The 22,355-nt window shown below is 39.4% G+C and overlaps 1 protein-coding gene across 12 annotated transcripts; it reads right to left on the reverse strand.

Moving 5' to 3' along the window:
* Window positions 1-801: 801 nt before the first annotated feature.
* On the reverse strand, window positions 802-21,002 carry LUC7L3 (LUC7 like 3 pre-mRNA splicing factor). 12 transcript variants are annotated; one of them, XM_080560427.1, is made up of 13 exons: window positions 20,770-21,002; window positions 12,308-12,374; window positions 11,301-11,340; window positions 10,927-11,071; window positions 10,512-10,586; window positions 10,326-10,432; window positions 9,292-9,463; window positions 8,546-8,829; window positions 7,820-7,980; window positions 2,801-2,941; window positions 2,590-2,695; window positions 2,106-2,171; window positions 802-1,244 (listed from the first exon to the last, which is right to left on the reverse strand). In XM_080560427.1, exons 1-12 carry the CDS (start codon window positions 20,866-20,868, stop codon window positions 2,147-2,149), a joined length of 1,422 nt encoding a protein of 473 aa, XP_080416553.1. In that variant the 5' UTR covers window positions 20,869-21,002; the 3' UTR covers window positions 802-1,244; window positions 2,106-2,146. The 12 variants fall into 12 exon arrangements, 11 of the variants coding, with proteins under 11 accessions (XP_080416553.1, XP_080416554.1, XP_080416555.1 ...); XM_080560428.1 differs by having other exon boundaries at window positions 9,292-9,453; window positions 10,328-10,432; window positions 20,770-21,001; XR_013940512.1 differs by having other exon boundaries at window positions 2,106-2,695.
* Window positions 21,003-22,355: the final 1,353 nt, after the last annotated feature.

The raw sequence follows: 22,355 nt of genomic DNA on the forward strand, positions 1-22,355 counted from the left end.
AAGTAGTATCCCAGCTTATCAGAAAAGCAGTGCTCCATTTCACCAGAGGGACCAACCTGCAGATCCTCTGCAAGTGCACTTCCACAAACAGATGACAAAGGCACACCGACACCAGCACAAGCAACGGAAGTGTTTTGTCCATATATGACTACCGTTACCTACAGAATCAAGTCCTGAATATTGACACGAAGGATAATGTATTTTTTAAAATGTGAGTTTAATGTCTTACAGACACAGCACTGAAGTACACTTTACTGTCTCACTCCTGACTGGGACACATAGCATGGAGTTTTCCAACAAGATCTACATTTGCTTATGCTATAGCCTTACAAGAAAGCGCCAAGGATGTTTCTTCTACCTTATCTGTGGCAACATGCAAATCGTGCATGCTTACCAACTGCATCAAGTTGTTAAATAATGTTCAAAACTGATACTACAATGCAAATGTAAAGGCAAGCTGATGGTCAGTCTCAGCAGTGGCATCTTTCTGATACTAGTACAGAAGTTTCTGTTCTATAAACGCTTAAGGCCTACGTTTTTATTGTGAAATTTCCATAACCTCTTAACCAATTGCAGAATAAGCCACAGCATAGGGGACATGGAATCCAACAACAGTAACTGCTGGGAACTAAGTGTGAAAAGAAATACTAACTGATGGCACAGCAAGAACAAAAACAACCACCCCAACCACCACAGAATAACTAAACATCCAAATTAGTGGACTAAGCTTGAAGACATGAGTAAATTTATTAGGAAAGAAACTTATTTAGTATTAAATGTTCAATGACAGAGACAATCAAATTTGTAACAGAAATTCAAAGATACTTTATTTCCATTTCTCGTATATCAAGAAGCTAGGAATAGCTTAGTTGTAAAAATGGGATTCATTTTAGTTCGATTCACACAAATACTAAACATTTATTCTTGTGTTTTAAAGTCCAAGAATGAAAACTTGCAATTAAACACTGAGCAAGCCATGTGTTCAGGTTATGTTGGTTTCTTATCTTAAAAAGTCTTAAAGAAAAAAAGGATACAGGACTTATATTCTCAGTAGCATATGTGCTATCAACACATCTTTCTGAACTCTGGCAGGAAACACCAGTCCTGAATTAAATTTTATAAAAAAAATTCTAACTCAACTTATATTTTTCTACGCCACTACAGCTTTCTTTCACCTCATTTTAAAGCAGATCTTCATTTTAAGCTGTCTTCCGCCGTCTTCGCAGACTCTTCACGTAGTAGTCCTATAATGCAAAATTTTGGGAAAACAGACAATTAGACAACGTAAAGAGCATTTAGTTTACCAAGTCCTATATACTGGCCCAGTTGTTAGCTGTCATCTTAACTCTACAAAAATGTCAACATTGAACAGTATCAGCTTTAGAAGCAATAATGTAGCATTAATAGTTTAATGACCAACATTACATGTTCAAGGGTTCCTAGCATAAACAATGAAGCTCTACTAATGGCTTATGTTGCAAGAACCTCATTTATCAGCTGCATCTGCATCATTGTTAGTTCCTTAGATCAGGAACAGAACTAAAAAAACCTTGTGCAAAAGTAAGAAAGCTACATCACGAGTGGGGAAAACACTTCCAACTTTTCTTTTTAATACAGTATTTGCATCTCCTAATGTTAACAGTTTTATTTCCAACAAATATTTTTTCAGCATACATTCTTGCCATGAACATTGTAATCATCTTGTGGCATCTGCCTTTTATTTACATTTGCCTTAGAAGTCTGTTATCAGCCATTCCACTTCTCTGTACTATGGCTGACTGCAAATTCTCCTACGCAGTAGGAAATATTAAACACATACCTCTTAAAGACTTGAATTGCATTGAAAGTAACAAGGCGATTATTATGTAGTGTTTATTGCATTTTAAACTCTTTAAAGATATCTAATTCTGGGCACCACTGCATCCCTACACACAGTTGAAAGAAAATTCCATTCTGTTAACATCAGATTTACAGTATTCACACAATACACAAAAAGTCCTTTTCACTATCTTGAAAATCAAAAACACAACAGTAAGCTTAAAGATTACAGGCAACAGCATTCAAACATGGATGTGGGTAGAGAAAGGAGTACCTGGCATGAGTACCTGCTTAGTTTGACTGAATCCTTGATTTTTAATTTGGCTTTTCATGGGCCGCTCACAACACCAACGCTGTGTGAGGTATGGTAGTCAGCTGCAATAATTCATAAACCCTACACTTCCATCAATCCAATGCTACTGGCTCTCGAGTTACAGAACAAACTGCATTAGAATGCAAGGCAATAAAGCAAAAAAAACTAGAAACATCCTTGACAAAGAAATACTAGCAGTTTATATAAAAACAAAGTAGTCCAACATGTGCCTCAAATATTAAGTATTAAAGCAAAAGTTTCTGCTGATGTACCAACACAATATGGACTTAAATACAAAAACAGTTCAACTTTTTTTTAAAAAACGATAACAAAATCCCTAAAAATAAAAAAGGATAATTAATTTTTTTCTATGGTGACTATATTACAAATATGTCCCAAAGAGGCACACTAATGGGGGCACGAGTCTGCTACGAAATAGCTGAGACAAAACAATGTACCTCAAAATGTTTTGCAGGACTACACTGTCTTTTCCTTCAGAAGGTGCTTTAGTATGTCTTCTTACTTGGCTTAGTTCCATCTTCATCTGTGCATACTTACGCTGCACTGTTAAACAGTAACAAAAAGCCCTAATCAAAGTTTGAAATAATGCACTTACCTCTGTCTGATCTGAGGTCATATCAGATCAGTTTTAATTGGACTGAGTGTCACCTTCAGATTTAATGTCTTCACTGGTCCCATTGACCTCATTCTTAGTATCACTCTCCTTCGAGTCTGTATTTGTGTCTTCACTCTGTTTTTCTCGACTACTGGACTTCACACTACTTTTTTTATCATCAGATCCCCTCTTTTCTGCCATGAAAGAAGACATTGACCATGGATTTCAAAGTAAAAACAAACATTGCACATGTGAGATACATTGCATACAAAATGGGACAATTATTTTCTATATAATACAGTAGTCTACAGTAATAGCAGTAATACTCAAAGTTATAGAAACAGGCTTCAATCTACCATCCTGCAATGGACAGGGTACCAAAAAAAAGTCAAAGGGGACAGTGGGGGCAGGGGGAGAAGGACAGATCTAACAGAGGCAGCTACACAGCTGTCTGCTGAAATACACAAACTGGGGGGAGCGAGGCAGTCAAGAAGTTAGGCAAGTATGATGCACGGCGATCGGCTTCCTTACTTATTATAGGACTCTCTTTGTCCCCAAGTTTAATTTGTGATGGGTGTGGACAATGCATAAGCGCATTATCAAATAAGTCAGTCTTTGCCAAGTTCAAAAAATTAGCAACCCCAAACAATCAAACACTCAGGAAACAAACAATATTTAAGAACAGTTAGCTCTTTGTAGGTGGGGTTCACAGTAGAAATCAAAATTAACCGTATTGGACAGCGCATCACGTAAGCTGTACGCTTGTCAGCATTATTTATTCTCAATTCTATAAAAACTGCGTTTTTAATTCACTCAAAAAAGGCCTGGAAAGACAGTTTGGAAGGTACATAAAAAGCAGTATTTTCCAAACACAAAGAAGAGCAAAATGAAAAGGATCCCACAATTTCATCATGAATTAGAAAGCTGACTTGCAACTGAAGAGGTCACTACACTGCTGAGAAAACCTCATCTTTCCCTCAATAATCTTCAAAGGAGGAAGGAAGCCAGAAGTAAAAGTATTTCCGTGGAACGAAAAACATTCAATAGTAGAGCTACATGCCTCAATCTGTAAATTCACTATTTGCAAATTTAATAAAGATAACATTTTTTCCTCTATTACTACACACCATAATATTAAACCTTTCATTAGTAAAGACACTTCAGAGAAAAAAAATAAATCAAAAAAAACGACCTCTCAGATGTCATCATATAGAACAACATTCGTGCTTGTTTTTCTGATTGTTCCTTGCTATATGGGCAATTAAAATAAATATAAATATATATATATCCCCAAAACAGAAGCACACGGATTGAACACTCTGAAAAAGTTATTTTAAACAATGTTATCACCTAGACTGGCACGACACACTTTTATACTTCAGAAGGCAAAGCAGAAATTAAGCTTCGTAACAGAAGCAACGTCCCAACTTCACTGTTTTTAATACACCACCAAAGGGAGGGGGAAACCCCCATACAGAAATTAGGGCAACTGCCTAAAAGCACTACTACTGAGGTTTCATCGGAAGCAGCACATCCAGTGCACGGTGCCTGGAGAAAACACACAGTGACGTCCAAAAGACAACCTGAAGAACTACAAATTTTGTATCTGTCTGCCCTCGGTTTTGCAACTCCGCAGGTAGATTGCACTCTAACTAACCTTGTTAAAAAGTCTTCTTTTTGTGTCTTATAGGTATCTCCGATGCACACGTAGATCCACTGAGGAATAGTAGTCTTGTTTCCCCGCAGAGGACTAGTAGTCAGTCCAATAATCTTATCTTCTGTCCTATGTAGATATGGTAGATCTTAATAGCCCTATGGATGTGCAGTGTGCAGGGTTTTGTTTTGTCTTTTGTTTGTTTCTTGAATTTGGTCAGGAAGGATTATTTTGTTTAAGGTTAAAAAAACTACGATTAACCTGTGGTATGAAAGACGAAACTCTAACACCTTCAATAATAAAATAGTTTTACCATAGCAAACCTCCTGTTTGCCAAGCAGAACTGATCAAGTGTATTCAACAGCCCAATAAACTAAGCTTCTTTCAAATCCTGGAGTATCTGCAAGCAACTGTTAAGTTCCTTCACTGCATTTTCAATCATTCAGATTTCTTTCTTTAAAAGCACATACAATTAGTTTGCTGTTGATAATCTGCATATATTATTTTAGCTGTGATCTATTAGGTAAAATCACGAATTTACTTTGCTTCCTAATTCAACATATGCACCTTTTTCTGTTCGAGCTCATGTGGGAAACTGAAATTTTCTTTAAGAATTCTTACCAAGATAATGTGAACGGTTTTACTATTCGGAGAATGTAAAGTCACTTTGTTAAACATCCTGTAGTACTGACAGTTTGAGTGTTTTGACATTATTTGCTGACGTTTAATGACTAACATGAAAACACAATCACAAATGCAATTATTTTTATATAAGTTTAAGAATCCATAAGGTAAAGAGCCAAGTAAAAGTGGTCTGGTGGCAAGTTAACCCTCCATAAGATGAAGGTACTTGCAAAACAGATTATCTTTTTCTCCAATTATTTATTCCACCTATGCTGAGGTTAGTTTACACCAACAGTAGTTACGTTAATGCTCAACTGGTGTTTCTGATTGGCAGTTTCCCCTCCTTTAGCAAATGTCTCCCTGCTCCTGAAACCCAAGTCAGAAATTGCGTCTCCATTTTAACATATACTGTCTTCTTATAGCCTTGAAAGGTCACGGCATTCCACAGTATTTTAGTGAATAAGAAGCCAGGACTTCTGAATTTTCAAAGTATGGCACTGATTTAATGTGTAACAGTGGGGAAGTCTTGGATAACTTGCTTTTTTTTTTCCCCCTGTAAGTCATGTTTGCATGTTTATAAAGCAGTTTGAGATTTCAAGATGAAAGGCACTACCACATGTGTTACAGTCAGGCCTTTGCTGCTGCTTACTTCTATAATTGCAGATCAATGGTGTATATAAAGACAATTAAATTCGGAAGCCCGTATTCCCAATGGAGCAGTAAATGTAGTAGACTACTAGAGTAGCCAGCCACACACTTCAGATGTATGAACCCCTAAAGCCAACTGCTGAATTAACTGCCTACAAAGCCACATGGCAAATGTGAGGATGTAATGGTGTTTACAACTTCATCATATAAATTCAACACTTGTGTGTTAAATACTGATCGCCTTCCCTGCCTTTTTTTCTCCCTCTCACTGGAGGGAGAAACACAAACTTCTACACCATTACAGTCCCGCTCTACGGTTTTTTCATATTTCTACAAATGTTATAGTTAAAAAAAATAAGTTACTGATTTTCACAGGTAGAAATTTCATCACAGCTCAAGCATCACCTCACTGTTCTCATTTCTGGAGGAAGAAGGTAGCAAGCAGCAAATAAAATGGCCAGCAAGGAAATTGGTCAAGTTTAAACTAAAAATACCGTTATGCTGAAGAAAGTTCACTAACTCTTCTATTTATGGAAAGATTCAGGAGAGAACTGAAAAGCCTTAAGTGCAATAAACAGACCAAGTTTGAATAAATACATATAGTTATTTATACGGACAGATACACACAGAGTACTGAAGAGGACATTCTTGACCAAGTACCAGAAGTCTGTTCATAAAATAGGCAAAAAAAGGCACAGCATCAGGTAAGAAGAAAGTAACAAATGGACAGATACAGGCTACGATACTGTGTTTGAATTTAAACACTACACATCAGTTCCACTGCCAGCAAGCAGGCAGCAAAAAACACTTGCCAATAAAGGGCAAAGCAAAATCAGAGATGGATCAATACTAAAGATGCACTGTGGTATAAATCAGAAAAATTAAAACGGTCCAAGAAAATCAGGCAATGAAAACACACGAAGCATCACCTACATTTCAGGAACTAATCCGCTGAAAAAAACATGGAAAAAAGGTATAGCAAACAGGCCTATGCAATCAAGAAACATGCACATAGCACCTTTCATCCCAGAGAACCTCAAAAGTACCTTAGAAACATAACAGAATTGTTACATCCATTATTGACAGTCAGCTCTGATGATGAAGTGGGGTGGCTGTTTCGGAGTGGACATTAGTCAGTACCCCAGCAAAGCCTGTAGTTTAAGCCAGAAGTTAGTACTATATTCCTCCAGAAGTTTCCAAAGACTTTTGAAGCGGGAATTTAACAATGACAATGAATGAACGTTTTTTTTCACCAAATGCAAATCTCTCATGTTTTCTCTGCAGCTCTTTTAAACCCTACTTAAAGGTAAAACTTCAGAATATCAGCCTTTGATGAAGCAGTGAGTCACTATCAATGCTGTCGTACATGTATGTACTGCTATAAAGCATTCTGAGCACTAGCAGTACAGCATTCCTTTGAGACTCACCTGAATACTGACAAGGCAAATCTCACTTCATTGAGGAAAAAAAAGGGGGGGGAAAGGAGGCAGGGGCAAGCAGGAGGGAGGAAAGGAGCAGAAGACTGGCGGGGAGAGAGCATGGAATTGTAATTTAGAGCATCAGAGAAATTCTGCAAAGATTTATCTTGGACTGCAGTCATAGATCAGAAAAAAACAAACTAAAACTAAAAGCACTGTTAAGCAAGAAAAATAAAGGAAACATGACAGCGTATAGAAGTAATAGATGCTACAGGTAGAAACACGACTACAGATCTCTCACAAAACACATACCAGTAAAGGATAATTACAGAAATACCTGTTAACAATAAGAATACCCACTCATAAAAAACTGATTACAGTGCAAATATTTTTCTAAATGTAAACAGTCAACAGGTCTTAAAATACATCACAATCCTCGCACACTTAATTTGCAGACAAAGTAGTAAGCTGTAAGCTTTCAGAAACTACTGTAACGGATGAGAGGAGGACACCAGGGTGTATGTACACACGCGTGTGCATTAACAATGACTGGAAAGAATAAAATGCTTCGAATGGGTTAACAGCAACATATACAGCTTATAAAACCAATTCTGATTTGATGCTAAGAAGAACTTTCAGTCCCTGACAGAAAGACAACAAGCTTTTGAGACTTTAGGAAAATATTATTTACAGAACTTAATATTAATTTGGTCTTCACACAAACATACCTTTTTCTTTTGACTTCCTGTCTTGTTCTCTCTCTCTGCTTTTGCTTCTGTGCTTGTAAGATTTCCGATCACGGCTTTTTGACCGTCTCCTGTCCCTACTGCGAGACCTATGTTTCCTTTCTGATCTATCATGGCTTCTGCTTCTTCTTCGGTCACGACTCCTTAGCATTTAGAAAAAATTTGAAAAATACAAATGTCAGCGGGTACTCAGAATACACATACTGCTCCTGGTTTACACTTATAATGCATTGATTATTCGTAAAAAACAGCTATTTAAAACAAGGCTTAGCATACTGTACAAAAATATTTCTCAGTAAGACCTGGCTTCACATTGCCTTCTTCATTTCAAACATCCAACCACACAGAGCTTAAGAACATTCACCACTATAAATTAAAATCCAAGGAAAATTAAGAGGGTATGGGGGGCTCACGGAGAAAAGGAAAACAAAACCAAACCAGACCCTGTCCTCTGGGAATATCTCTGTACTCAAAGCTCCTTCATACAACTACTTTCACCACAATGGTGTCATCTACTTCCAAAAACGGACAGAAAACAATAAATATGCATCCAAACCTGTTTATCCCTAGAACCAATAAAGCGTGTCTACAATTAGAGATAAGAACAGTGAAGCTAATGAATTAGTGATGTGACCCAGGCTGACAGATTAGGTCCTCACGAGATTTTAACATTTAGAAAAATTACGTGAAAATATTTTGTTCCCATACCTGCTCCGCCTTCTTTCTCTGCTTCTTGATCTTTTGTGGTCTCGTGAACGGCTGCATCTTCTGTCAGATGTTCTGCTTGAATGCCTACTCCGGGAACGACTCCTTTTACGCCTCTCTCTATCACGGGCCCTCTCTTTTTCTTTTTCTTCCTCTTCACGTCGCCTCTTCCTTTCCCGCTCTTCTCTTTCCCGTTCCCTCTCTTTCTCTCTCTCTTCTCTTTCTTGTTTCTCTTTCTTTAACCTGTCATCACGGTCAGGTTCTTCTGTTCTTTTTCGTAACTTTTCCTTAAAGAAGAGTTTATGGGAAGAAATGAAAATTATTCAAGATGACTTAGTTCAAACAATCTCAGGATGCGGAAGTTTAAGCTTTTAAAAGATTTAAATTCTGTCCAAAGGACCGCCTACACAGATGCACTTTCTAAAATCACTGAAACTTGCATCCTTTCTCCTGGAGAACACTTTTTTTTTTTGCTTGTCATTATCACAAGAACACAGGCCTTACAGATCTTAACAAGGACCACATAAAACTCCGGAGTTTACCTCTTTGCTTACATACAGTGTAATCACATAAAACGAAGAGTATCAGTGCAAACACAATGCTAAATGTGCAGAGCAGAATTCCATTTCATTTTTATATACTATCTTCGGAGTATTTCACACACTTAACGAAGTCCAGTGTCCAGCCTTCTCCTTACCATAGGAATCCTCCGAGCAATTTTTATGCTCAATAACTTAAGACATGCTTACTTTTAGGTCTTCGACAGTAGCTTTTATTTTGGCATAACCCATGTGCTGCTTTCCCATCAAGTGGTCATCTACCCTGGACTGTGCATCTCCTACAATTAAGAAGGCTCCACAAACTTCACAAACTTCCATTTGCTTCTCCTGGGCGGCAAAGCTCTCAATTGTCTGCAAAAGAACATATTAGATGAAAAAAAAGAAACATTATTTTTTTTGGACAGGTGATAGCAAAGATCTTTAGAACTTTACTATTATTGTTGAATAGAACTAATACTTTAATGCTTTTTAATACTTTACTAATATCGTTGAATAATTTTCACTGGTAAAAACTTAATTTCATAACTGCATACTTTGTATTTGGAGCATCGTACCCGCTAGGACGAACAGTGCAAGAACAGGCTACAAATGCCCATTCCATGTAAGCCACAAAGAAAGAGCCAACTAGAAAACACCTGAAACAAACCTTATTCCTCACTGCGAAGGATTGTTTATCTGCAGCTTCCTAGCAATCTCAGGATTAAGGAAAATAAAACCCAGTCTTCTCTTAGAATTATTTCTAACACCAACTGATGAGCTTGAGTTGCAGTCACCAACTCAATGTCCAGGTGGAGACCAGTGACAAGAGGTATCCCTCGGGGGTCTGTATGGAGGCTGGCACTATTTAACGTCTTTTCTGCTGACGCAGACAGTGGGCTTGAGTGTACCCTCAGCAGATTTTGACACCAAAGCTGGGTGAGCAAATAGCTGTGTGGTGTTTAGATGCCTGACAAGTTAAAACACAACACGAGGCTACGCTACAAAATTTAACTAAGATCTGAACTAGTGTAAGCTGAACACACACCTCTAGGACTGCTGTTTTAAGTACTTTCATAATTTACGTGCATGAAAACCACTCTCAAGACAGCACACTAAATCAGCACACATAAGCATCTAATTCTGCCCATAACTTTCACACTTTCAGTGTAAAGACAATGTTATTAGGAATCTAATGTTGCACCAAATTTTCAAGTACAACTGACAGAACTACGAACATGTTACTTACTGAAGTTGTAGACCTCAGCAATTCTCTCTCTTCTTTTAGCTGTTCAACAAGTTTCATCATTCCTTGTGCCTCTTCCACCTTCCCTTCTGAACCTAGTTCTTCAATCTAAAGGATATTTAAAAAAAACTGTAACTATTAAGCAAGTAATGAAAGCAAGAGATCTGTTATAGGGTATAAAACTCACCTGTTGTAGTAGTACATCAATTTTGTCAGTTAACACCTGAATCTTCTCTTCATTTTTACCAGTAGGTCCCGCTGCCTGCCAAGCAGTACAAGTGTGTCAATTATTTATATATTTTTAAAGTTTAAAGAAAAAGATGACAATTTGCATGTTTCAAAGGTGTTTTCTCATATTCCAGACACGTCAGGAATAGCCTTCTCCTGCGTCTTCTCCCATGAAGACGAATAATCACCTATTCTAACATAATAAACACCTCTCAACACAGAACTTGCTTCACTCGGCAAGAGTAAACTATTCAAGCTAATTCCTCCAAACAAAATTTCCTCCTTGAACATAACATTTGAGGCCAAGGTAAAGAGAATGTGAAGGTGTTGCCTAGAGGAAAGATTATTTGCCTCAATGATTCTTCCAGACTCACCCCAGAAGACTGCTGATTCTGTGACAGCGCCAAACGAGCATGACCTCTTCTAATCCTGCGTTCTACTTCTGCAAGTAAGCTTTGTAAGTAGCGCAAAAAGTCTCTTTCATAGCCCACTTTCATAAAACGAGAGCTCTTCTCATACCTGGTGAAATGTTTTTAAAATGAAAGGTCACATCACTTCATACTACACAAAAAACAAATGACACATTGCAACGTTTTAAATTGTTGCTGGAGGTAACTGAATATTATATGTTTAAATAAATGTTTATGTAAATGAATAAGCAATTAGTTACTCGTGGTTAGCTTACTTTTATGAATCTCAAACATACTAGAAATGCTATTTGCATTAGCATATTGATCAGCATACTTACTGTTTACGTAGATTTTCATCATGAATTTTTTCACAAGGACCTAAAAAGACCACACACAAAGTTTAAGCTTGCATTCCTGACTGCTGTATTCCCACATCATTGGCATTTGTTTGCACACCTAGGTAGAACAGAGCTTTTAACTGTTCCCAGGGACTTTTATGCCTGCCCTTCTGCTTCTTTTGCTTGGAGTTTAAAAGAAAGAATGCCAAGATGTCATAGTAATTAGAAAAACAAAGGAAATTCTGAGTGACTTGTAAAATTGTAATATAAAACCATTTCCAGATCTTAGCTGTCAGTAAAACTACACAAAAAAAATATTTTGAGGCCTTTAAAAAAGGAAAAATTACGTATTAAAGGTAATCTCACCAAGCACTTTCTTAAACTCCAAACATTGTTCTTTATAGTAAAAATAGATAATTAAAGTATTTATTTTCAGAGTAAAATTAAGATGTGTGTATCCTGTGATCATGAAGGGTAGCCATGCTGAAATTCTCCCACCCTCCTCAGTCTATCAAATTCTTCTGTGGACTTGGAATTTAACACTAAAAAAAAAAGAAGCAAGTTTTTCCTAGTGGCATTCTCTAAACTACATGCTGTCCACATACCATAGCTTGAAAGCTACAGGTAACTTAGAGAAGGCCTTAAGCAGTAGTTATTACAGTATAACTCTCTCAAGTTAATAAGCTCAAAAACATAGAGTGACATTAAAATAAGTTAAAACACTACCCAGGTAGCATAAACCAAATTAGGAGACAACATGTTAGGAGAAGAAAACTACTCCACACCCAATAATTTAGCTTACACCATTAAAAATATAATTTTCCCACTTAGAAGAAGTAGGATTTGGAAAAAATATTAATCTTAATATATTGTGTCACTGGCAATCCTTTAAAAAGGCTAATTCCAAAGTGTTTTGACAGAGCATTCAACAGTAAAAATATTTACATAGAGAAATTCAGTCGTAATTATACGTACATGAATAAAAATGACAAGACAGATACACTTACCTAAATCAGAACGGGTATTTGTGAATAATTCAGCTGGGCAAAAGCCACAAAGGTAGTATTTACAAACCTGAAAGAAGAGGAAAAAAAGTTTTTTTTTTCCGCCCCCTCAGGAATTGGCAATTTTTAGTGATCATTTCTATTTTCTAAATTGCGGTGTAAAAAGACCCTCTGTACACTCTGCAAGACTTCCAAAAAATTTTACCCACATACGCCCCTATCTTTGTGTTACTCAGTGTCAGCAAGTGCTACAAGGTGCATCTTAATGACAAAAGACCAAGAAATCCTACTCTCCCTTGACACAATGATATTTCTTAATTTTACTGCTGAATATTTAAGACAACAGGAAAGCATAACCTATTTGTAACTGCAAGGTAACGTGGTATTTTGAAAAGACTGAACTATTAAAAAAACCTTCCCGTGCAATTCTTTAACTGTGAAAACGCCTGCCGTGGAAGCAGGACAGCAAGTTGTTCTTTGCTCATCCGTAAGGACTTTGCATTCAGCCTTCATCCCTTCAACACTACTGGCTAGGAAACCATGAGACAGCAGCACTCAAAGCGAGAGGCACTGCGCCTCAGGGCTGGGGATTCTGGTGTCAACTACAAGACCTAAGAACACACAAGGTAACGAACTATTCAAGAGCTTCCCTGCATTTCATTCTAATGCTTTTAGAAATTCCTACTTTAAGAACGATGTGCAAAGAATATGTTGTATACTTAAGACATGCACAGAAGACATTCTTTTTTTTTTTTTTTAAATAGATTTACCCTCATCCATGTACATCGGCTTAATTAGCAGAGTTGGTCAGTTCTTGAAGTTCACACCAGTATCTCCTGTCTATTTATCCATCAGAAAAGCCAAACGGATTAAAATCAGAAATACTTTCACCCTTGAGGTCAGATATTTTGAACAATTATTTCTTTAACAGAACCTTCCCCGGACTTGATCACCATTAACTTTTAACGAATTGCCAATGCAAAATTAGCCTGTACATTCCTCTAACATCTCCTATACATTACACCACTTCCTAATATTTGGCAAATGTAGTAACTGCTACTGGGTATTACAGCCTAGCCCTAACACTCTCACACTGTGGACAAAGAGCAGCAGCATACTATTTCCTAAAAAGCATTTTGAAGCATCTGAACAAATGGGTGTGAGTAGGGATCCAAGACCTACCCCACAAAACCACCTCGCGTAGTGCCTGTGACACCAGTTGTTCAAATTACAGTGATTTATTTTTCCATGCTAACTGCCAGACTGCAAATCTGGAGGTTAAAATTGGACTGACTGCTTTGCAGATTACACAGGAACACAACCAAGCTTTCTGCAACAGCCCATGGGCGTAAAAAAAAAAAAAGTAATTTATTGCATAATTTGAATACTGCTCCTGTGATCCAGGTTAGCCCACTGTGGCACTAAATTCAGCAGACAGTAATAATTTTTATAACCACAACCCATGCTTGCACTGAAAATAAAAACTATTTAGCGATCTATGGAAAAAAGCAACGGTGTTAACCAGCCAACCAAAAAACAAAAGAAGATAACTCACCAACAGTAAATAGTCTCAGGCCTAGCTGGTGAAGAAACTCTTTTACTCTCTGCAGCCAGGCCGTGCAGATAACACTCCCTTTTTCAAAAGTTCACAAAGACTGAGCATCTGCAGAGAACTACAGCAAGACGGGGGGGAGAAAGCTACCCATATATTTAGTGTAGAAGGAAAAAGCGTAGTGTATTTTTATCTTAAGTTTTCCCTCACTTTAAGATCAACACCACCGTCAGGATTTCAGAAGCAATGCCTTCACTCCAGAGTTGGTTCCAATCACTGGCACTTCAGCTAGCTCCTCAACTAACCAAGCTTGAGCGACTGCAGCTACACGGAAGAATAAAAACCCTGCCCAGTGCAACCAAATCAGCAAAGTAGCTCTATTACTGTTACATTACTGGCTTAAATGTCAGAAGCAGTCAGGCTTTAACTCATATCCTCTGAGAGAGCAAGCCATATTAGCTTGAAGTTCCGCTTTGCTCTGGAGCTTTTCATTGATGAATCCTCAGGAAAGGAGCAACACCCAGGCTACGTGTGCAAGCAGCAACAGACTGACCAGTATTTAAGTGTACGCTAGTATCTTATCCAACACACAACAGTCTCAAGGGGGAAAGATTTTGTCACTTCATTGTGTCCCTCATTTTTTCCAAGTTAAGAAAGCAAGCACCTCTCACCTGGGTTATGACCAGTCTTCCTCAACTAGCCACTGTTTTCTAGGAACTTGTGCTCATCTCCCACTTCTAACAATAAGAAGACAAAGATGGATTCGGCACGCATGATCCACGCCCACCTCTAGCTTGCACCTCTTCTTCTGAAACAGCTCCAATGGCATGGATGAATTTCTCAGAATAACTTGAAATTAGTATTTAGTAAAGCAAGACATCCCCCAGAAAAGTTTGATTTTCAAAAGGAATATCTTCTTAAAAATCATAATAGATAATAAAAATAGAAAGGTTATTAAAACAATTCTCTGCTCCTTACTTTTTCTTACATCTACCTAATTTTATCCAGAATACCCCCAGGGGACCCAACCAGGACAAACCTAAGAGAACACGATACAGCTTCTCGATAAAAGAACAGTTTAAAAGAAATCAGTTTAGACTTAAGAGTTTGTCTGTTGAATTAGAACCCTGCCAAATATTTCATGTGAAATACAGTCAAAAAGTGTCTTACCAGAATTTCAATGCAAAGAGATAGGAAAATGTCTTATTTATACACACATATATATCTCACAGGGCTATAGTTTAGGTGGCTGTTTCTGTGATGTCACTGTGGCATTTCTACAAAGCAGCACCATAGCAAAACCAAAACAAAACAAAAAGCCCAGCAACTAAGGCTTTGTATATATGCCAACAACCACTAATTAAAGTTTAAGTATCTTCAGGTCATACAAAAGCTATATGGGGTATAAAAAACAATACTTACAAAGCATGAGTGGAAAATGAATTTGTCTGAGTAGTATGACTATACTTTGGGAATTAACTCTAATCCGAGTAAAACTGGTGACTGCAGATTTAAAGTGGCAGAGCCATTCTGAAAACAGCTTTGTAGTTGCCTTACTTTTCACCTGCTTTAAGTGCTGTCTGAAGAAACACTGAATGCCTGGGGAGAATGAAGGAAAAAAAAAAGACAACACTGTACAAACCTTTCAGTATCAGTTGCACTGCCAATGCAAGATTGACTGGTCCAGAACAGAAGCGTCTTGAAAAGCTGCACGAGTAAAGCTGAATGGCTCTCCCTACAACCAGGCATCACAGCAAACATGCAGGTGTAACACCCAAGGCCTACTGTTTGGAGACAATATCTCAAGTAACGGAGCTCTTCAAAAGAATGACAAAAAATTCAGCCCCTGCTAACGGTGGACTAAATTCAGCACCTCTTAAAAGCAGCTTATGCACAGACTTACTTGCCCTTCTTTGCAGACATTCAGAATTATTGGCAGAGGCTTTGGCAGTAAGTCATAAGACCACCTAAGCTTGTTCTCTGAAACAATTTATAGAGAATAATTAAAAATAACCACACACAATCACAATTTTTCTTCTTCTCATGAAGCCGCGAGGAAAAATAAATAGGACAATCTCACTTTAGTATCAAGCTGTTTCAAGAAACCAGACTCCAGACGAACTCCTCTGTTAATCAAAAGAAAAAGTATTTCCTATTTCTAGGATCTCTTTCCCTTCCATTTCATTTTCTCGACTTCACAACCAAGAACCGGGTCAGTGAAAAGGCACTTCCCCAGAAAAACTGCTGGGATTAATCAGAGAATTTCCTAGGACACAAAAAGCACAACAATAACAGCCTGACCATATTCTGCTGGGAAAGAGTTATAGGAAGTCTTCATAGCTACGTGCTCAAAAACTCTGCAAACTGGCCTGGAACAGTTCTGAAACTAGAAACAAAAAGAGCAAAGGGAAAATTATTGGAGGCAGAAGTCTGACAAAGCAAAACAAAAAATTTAAATGACCTTATGAAGCAGCACTTCTAGAAAAAGCCTCTTCTTACCAGCTGATGGTAAGAATAAGTACCAGAAGCTGCAGTGACCACCACTAGAATATGTAGCTTAAATGTATGTCAGACATCATATTAACTATTAAAAAAAAAAATCACTGAAAGGTTGCAGTAATTTTCTCCTAGCTCTGGATGCTATGGTGCCTAGTGAAGTCCTTGACATTCTCTCCTCAGAGGCAGCCTGCAGAGACATATTGGTATCAGAGTGGTTTGGGCTGTGCCTGGGCTGTGCCTCCCTCGCACCTATTTCATTATGTTCTTCAATTGGTTTTGCTTTGACGGAAAAACATCAATTGAGAGAATCCTGCAGCTATCTTGAAACTTTATCATCCAGGACTAGCTTCACCTTGTGGCACATCTGCCTTGACAGGCTGGAGACAGCTACCAGCCAGCTGCACTTTACAGCTGGTCTTAAGTAGTCAATCATGAGCAGGAATAGGAAGGGCCAAGAAATGGCTGAAGAACCACAGAGCCATTAAATGGCTGAAACAAAGGTGATATGCTTCAAATAGCATTACTCATCCGTAGCTTATCAGACTGCTGCACTTAGCACAAGTCAGAAGTCATATGGAAATATATTCCACAATTGCAGAAACAGGGCAACAGGTGATTAGCATGGCTATTTAGCCACGCAGGTAACAAGCTTTTTTACCCAAAATTATTCTGATGACTCTGCTATCAAGGAGGTGGACTGAGCAGAATGTTATCATCACTTTGTTGCAGCAGGATTAGCTGTAGCTTGTGTCTCAAAGCCCTCAGATGTCGTATTTCAGTAATACACTGGAATGAAAATGGACACTTGGAACTCTCCACTTCATCACAAATTTACTAATCTTTGAAATCCCTTGGAGATGGGAAAGTAGCATTCACTTCGAATTGTGAAAGCTGACAACAAAAACGGATAGCTCAAGAGCTGTGAACCAATTCAAAGCTTTCCCCCAGGCAAAAACTACTGACAGCTCTATACCATTAACACTTCTACACTAACGTGCTCCTGTTCTACAAGAGTAAAACTGTAGTAAACAATTCTACAAGCACATTCCTTTAGGCACACAAGTCCTAGTAAAAAGGCTGAGAATAATAGCCAGGTTGTAACCTACACAACAAAAAAGCAAATTGCTTCATGTGGCTGAGTTCTTTGAAGCCTTACAGTTCTCAAGCATCACAGGTTTTATAAGCAATGCTCCCCCACCATTCGAAGTCCTTCCCCCAAACCGGCTCTTAAAGATAACCTTCCCATTAACAATATTCTCCCCAGACAAGTACAAATTAAGTCAAGTTCCAAAAACAAAACAAACAGAAAATAATCAGAAGAAAGAGGAGTAAGTTCTGAGCTTCTAAGTAGATGCAAACCGATTTAGGTCTTCTGGCATTAAAAGAAAAAAAGTATGTAACAGATCGCAAATAGTTAACACCACCAAATTGTATTTTAAATACAGAGTCTGCATTCTGAGGAACTGTATGCCTACCACAGATAATTGCTCAGTCATTTGTCTATAACTGCTCTCCATCTCTCCCTACTTTCTAAAATGCTGTATTTACCTTGTAGGAACCATCACAATCTCAAAACACTGTATGAAGCACAGGTAGCCAACGCTCGCCTTTCTTGAGCTGTAGAACAGCCTCAGAACTCCCACACCATCAATCATCAACTTGTTTTGCATAGGTGGCACAACAAACAAGGACGCTTGAATCAATAAAGTTTTTTAGTTACTGTCCCAGAAATATACTCTGTCACGGATATGACTGTAAGCAGAAAGATTAAAACACATGCTACTACTAACTTCCTGCTACATACGAAACAGAAAGCCTTTATGCCAGATCTAGAATCGATCATCCAAAGAGATGCTGGAATACTGAAATAAAGAGCACCTGGGATGCCAATGTCTTAAGATTAAAGGCTTTAGTCACGTAGAAGTTTTAAAAATATGAATTTAAAGGCTTTTCAATATATGATAAAACACATTTCACTAATACTGCAAATAAATGCTCAGCTATCACACTCTGCTTCCACAACTTCCTAAACAACCTATTCCTATCTTGTATTACGTTGCATCTTCTATAGCTCTTGGTATCAGCCCATCCATAATTTACAAATGATAAAGAAAACAGGGATGAGCTTGTTTTTGATAACCTTCCACATCTAAAAACTGAGGAAATGTGACACAAAATCTTAAATTTTGGTATGAGAGCACAACATGCTTACAGTGAAAAGGCCACATGTTGACAGATACATCATTTTACCAGAGGGGACACTAACATGCATTTAACCTGAAAAATAAAACAGCAGTCGAGCAGATGAATGAATGTTACTATTTGAACCTTATCTGCATTTGCTGAACATGTCAGCATTACAAATTTAATCTTTATGGGATGCAAGGAGTTAAAGCTGAAACATCTTTATTTTTCTGCTACAAACTCATGAATTGACTGTAGGTATCTATTAACACATTCCTTTCAGAGAGGTTGTGTTTAATAATGGTCCTATAAATCTCATAAATAGAATCAGGAGTGGTAGAAATGAAACAGCAGCTCCTGCAAGGCTGAAGTTTAACCCTCGGCCTGTAAAGTTGCCACTGGCCTCAGAGAGAGCACCGCTTTCTACTTCCTAAATTGTCAAAGGGGGACTTGGAAGAATAGACAAGGCCCCATCTCTAAAAATAAACAACAATAAAAAAAAAGAAAAACATCTTATAGAGAAATCCTTATGGTTACAGGAAACATCTTCAGCCTAAACACAGTTTGAAAAAAATCATTTTTTTAGAGATAGAAGTCATCTTAACCAGATTCCAGCTCAAGCCATTTACTTCCTATTTCCAGGGTTGAACAATCCATTTTATTTTGAGTTCAGAATCAAAAGAAAGTATTTAACTGAACACCCAACTGAATAATGATCTTTGGTTAAAAAGTCTAGAAGGACATTAAGAAATTCATGAATACTTCCTACACTCACAATTTTCTTCTGACTCAAACTACTTAACCATATAGCAGCATTTTTCAAGCAGAAATTAGAAAAAAAATGCTTGGATTTTCCAGTCTAAAGCAAGAAAGGCATCTGTCCTTATCTCAGGCACTCTGAGAAACACGTGTTTCAGCCATCTCTAAAATAACACAAGTTTTGCTCGAAAACATGAAATTCCAACCCCTGGGATCCAGATGCAACACAGAACAGCCAAAAGCAAGCATTTCTCCCTTCCGACTCAATTTAAAAACATCCCAAGAAAATGCTAAGGTGGGAGGTACCCCAGGTAGTTCAACTGCATGCTATTTGCAACTTAAACTAGAGCAATTCCTACTAAACGTAATAAACGAGCTATCCTAATTATGACACTTTTTTTTTCCAACATATACTGTAACACAAAGCTACATCATGAATGATGAAAAAAAAATATTGCAGCAGAGTTCTCATCTCTCCCAAAGAAACAGGTAAAGAACTCTGCAATTACTGCTGATTTTTTCAGAAGTCGGCTGCAGTACCATTAGGACAGATATCAATAAAAATCGTCATTCACTAAAACTCAACTATGTCCGAGAAAAAAGAAAGTCCCAAATAATACAAAAGAAGTCTTGTCTGAGCTGTTTATTGCAGAAAACGAATGACATCACTACATTAATGAAAAAAATACATTAAATAGTACTAAGTAATAATGCTATTTAGCCTAACGCCCATCTCCTTCTCCCTTTCTCGACACTGCGCTATCCTGACTGAGAAAGTACAAAAGAAATCAAGTTTTTATTTGTTAAATGCTGCTTCAAAAGTCGTTATTCGCTATCCTCCAGGCCGCTCAGTCAGGATGCCTGCACCGCAACCTGCACGTTTCCTCCCCCAGCACCACATTCGGGAAGAGAACCAGAGACACTTGTGTTTCAAACCCCTAAAACCCGTCCCGCCTCCCTTTGTACAAGCCAGCAACCTTCAAGCAAATTTTGTTTCTGCCCCACCAGCCTAATTTCAGCGCCCCCAAACACACCCTGATGCCTCAGCCCCCCCGAACTTCCCAATTTCCCCACACCGCCGCTCCGCGCACAACACACCACCTCTCCCCCTCCGGCTGAAACCCAAACACAAGGCCTCTGCCCTGCCGTCAGCCCAAACAACAGCGCAGGCCCTCAGCCTTCCTACGGCGGGACCTTCCTCCTCCTCCTCCTCTTCCTCACCTCGGGGCTCCCGGAGCTTCCCGCCCCGCGGCCGCCATGCAGGAGGGCCGCAGCCTCGGAGGGCCGCACCGAGGGCCCCGCAGCCCCGACCCGAGCTTAGGGAACCCCCCCCCACCGGCCGGTACACCTCAGCCCTGCCCCTCCGCTGCCGCCCCCGGGGGCGATGCGGGCCCAGGGCCGCGCTCCGCGCTCCCGGCCGGGCCCTGAGGGAGGGAAGGAGGGAGGGGAGAGGCGGCCCCGCGGCACTCACGCTCTCGTGGTCCCACCGCACGTTGCTGCGCTTCTCATCCGGGGCCAGGTTCCTATCCCGGCCCATAAGCTCATCGAGGAGCTGGGCGGCCGATATCATCGCGTCCTCCGGGCCGAATCCTCGCCGCCAAACGCCGGCTCCGCGCCGCCTTCTCCTCCCCGAGCGCCCGCGCCGCCGCCGGAGTGACAGAGACAAAATGGCGGCGCGGCTCCTCGCCCTGCCCACAGTGCACCGCGCGCCTGCCAACCGCCTCTGCGGCCTGGCCTGCTGCGGGGCGCCGGCGGCGGCCTGCTGGGGGGCGGCCTCGTGTGGGGCGGCCGGCGCGCTCTTCACCGAGCCCGGGGCTGCTCCCGGCTCCGGGGTTTCCCTCGGAGAGAGGCTGTGGGGTCGTCCCGGGTGCTGTGGGGTGCGTGAGCGCCCGGGGGGCCCGCCGGCGAGGGGTGCATGAGCACTTCTCGCACCTGGAAATGCTTCATGTGCCTCAGGGCACACTGTCAAGCATCCTGAGGTTGTTGCTGTTTACAATAAATGTACACGGTTCTTAAAAACTTGTCCTCACGAGTCATACTTTTTAATAAAAATTGCTAATTTTTATTAGTTGTTTTGGGGTTCCCTTTGCTTTGTCTGTATCACCCTGAAAGAAGGGGTTTCTTCCGTGCAGGACCTTGTAAGTGCACAAAATGGAACACTTCTATTGTTGTTGCAATAATGCTATAGGGGTACAAATTACTGATTTATATTTCATCACATTAACACTCCATCGTTTTTTTTTCCTTCCCAGATGTGACTTTTTACATTGTCAATACTGAATTTCACCTTTCTAATTTTCAACTATTTCCCACTTTCTCAGAATCATTTTCATCATCCAAGCTGCATGAAATTATTATTTTTTAATTAAATTGTATTTTCTAAAGACTTATAAGTCTGTATTAGTGCTGACCCTGTAAGGCCCTCAGGACTCGTGGCAGCCTTGCTCAGCATCACTGGGGGCTTCCTGCAAACAGCGCTGCCTGTAGAGTTCCCTTTCCAAAATACGCCCATAAACCCACCATTGCACAGCACCACAAGGCACTGCCAAGTTCTTCTAAACTTTGCAATTTTGTAATGAGATAACAACCATTTGAACAGTTGGAAACACCTCATTGAAATCAATGCAACACAACTGGTATGAATCCTATGTCTTAATATTCTCCAGCCTGGGCTTGTTGGAAGGATGGGAGGTGGGTGTTTGTCTGCTCCAGAAAAAAAGGGGGCAGAATTGGTCCATTTATTTTTATTGCTCCAATTGCATTCAGACACCAAAGAGAGCGAGTAGCCTCCGAACAGGGGGCCTCATGACTCCTGCAGGTGTCCCTGCACAGAGAAGTGGCCAGGATTCTGCCTAGATGTCTGCCTGGAGCCTGGAGTTATTACGGTGACTCTTTAGAATTGTGATTTTTTTTTTTTTTAAATAGTTCTGTCTCCTGTAGCTTGCCTTAGGACAAATCAACAACAATCAGAAATGGCTTTTCAAACCGAATGCCGTAAACTACAGGCAATCTTTCACGTTGATTTACTTTTTGTAGGGATTCGTTAAAGGACTCTCA

Source organism: Anser brachyrhynchus, assembly GCF_964034855.1.
Source record: "Anser brachyrhynchus genome assembly, chromosome: 18".
Classification (NCBI taxonomy): Eukaryota; Metazoa; Chordata; class Aves; order Anseriformes; family Anatidae; genus Anser; species Anser brachyrhynchus.

What these genes read in the sequence shown, in the direction of transcription:
- LUC7L3 (XM_080560421.1), bottom strand. Translation starts at nt 20,868, where the DNA reads ATGATATCGGCCGCCCAGCTCCTCGATGAGCTTATGGGCCGGGATAGG. An exon ending in TGCGGTGGGACCACGAGAGC is followed by an intron (nt 12,375 to 20,769) that starts GTGAGTGCCGCG and finishes CTCTTCTTTCAG; the next exon opens with GTTTGTAAATACTACCTTTG. An exon ending in CAGGAAGTCAAAAGAAAAAG is followed by an intron (nt 2,942 to 7,819) that starts GTATGTTTGTGT and finishes CTTTCATGGCAG; the next exon opens with AAAAGAGGGGATCTGATGAT.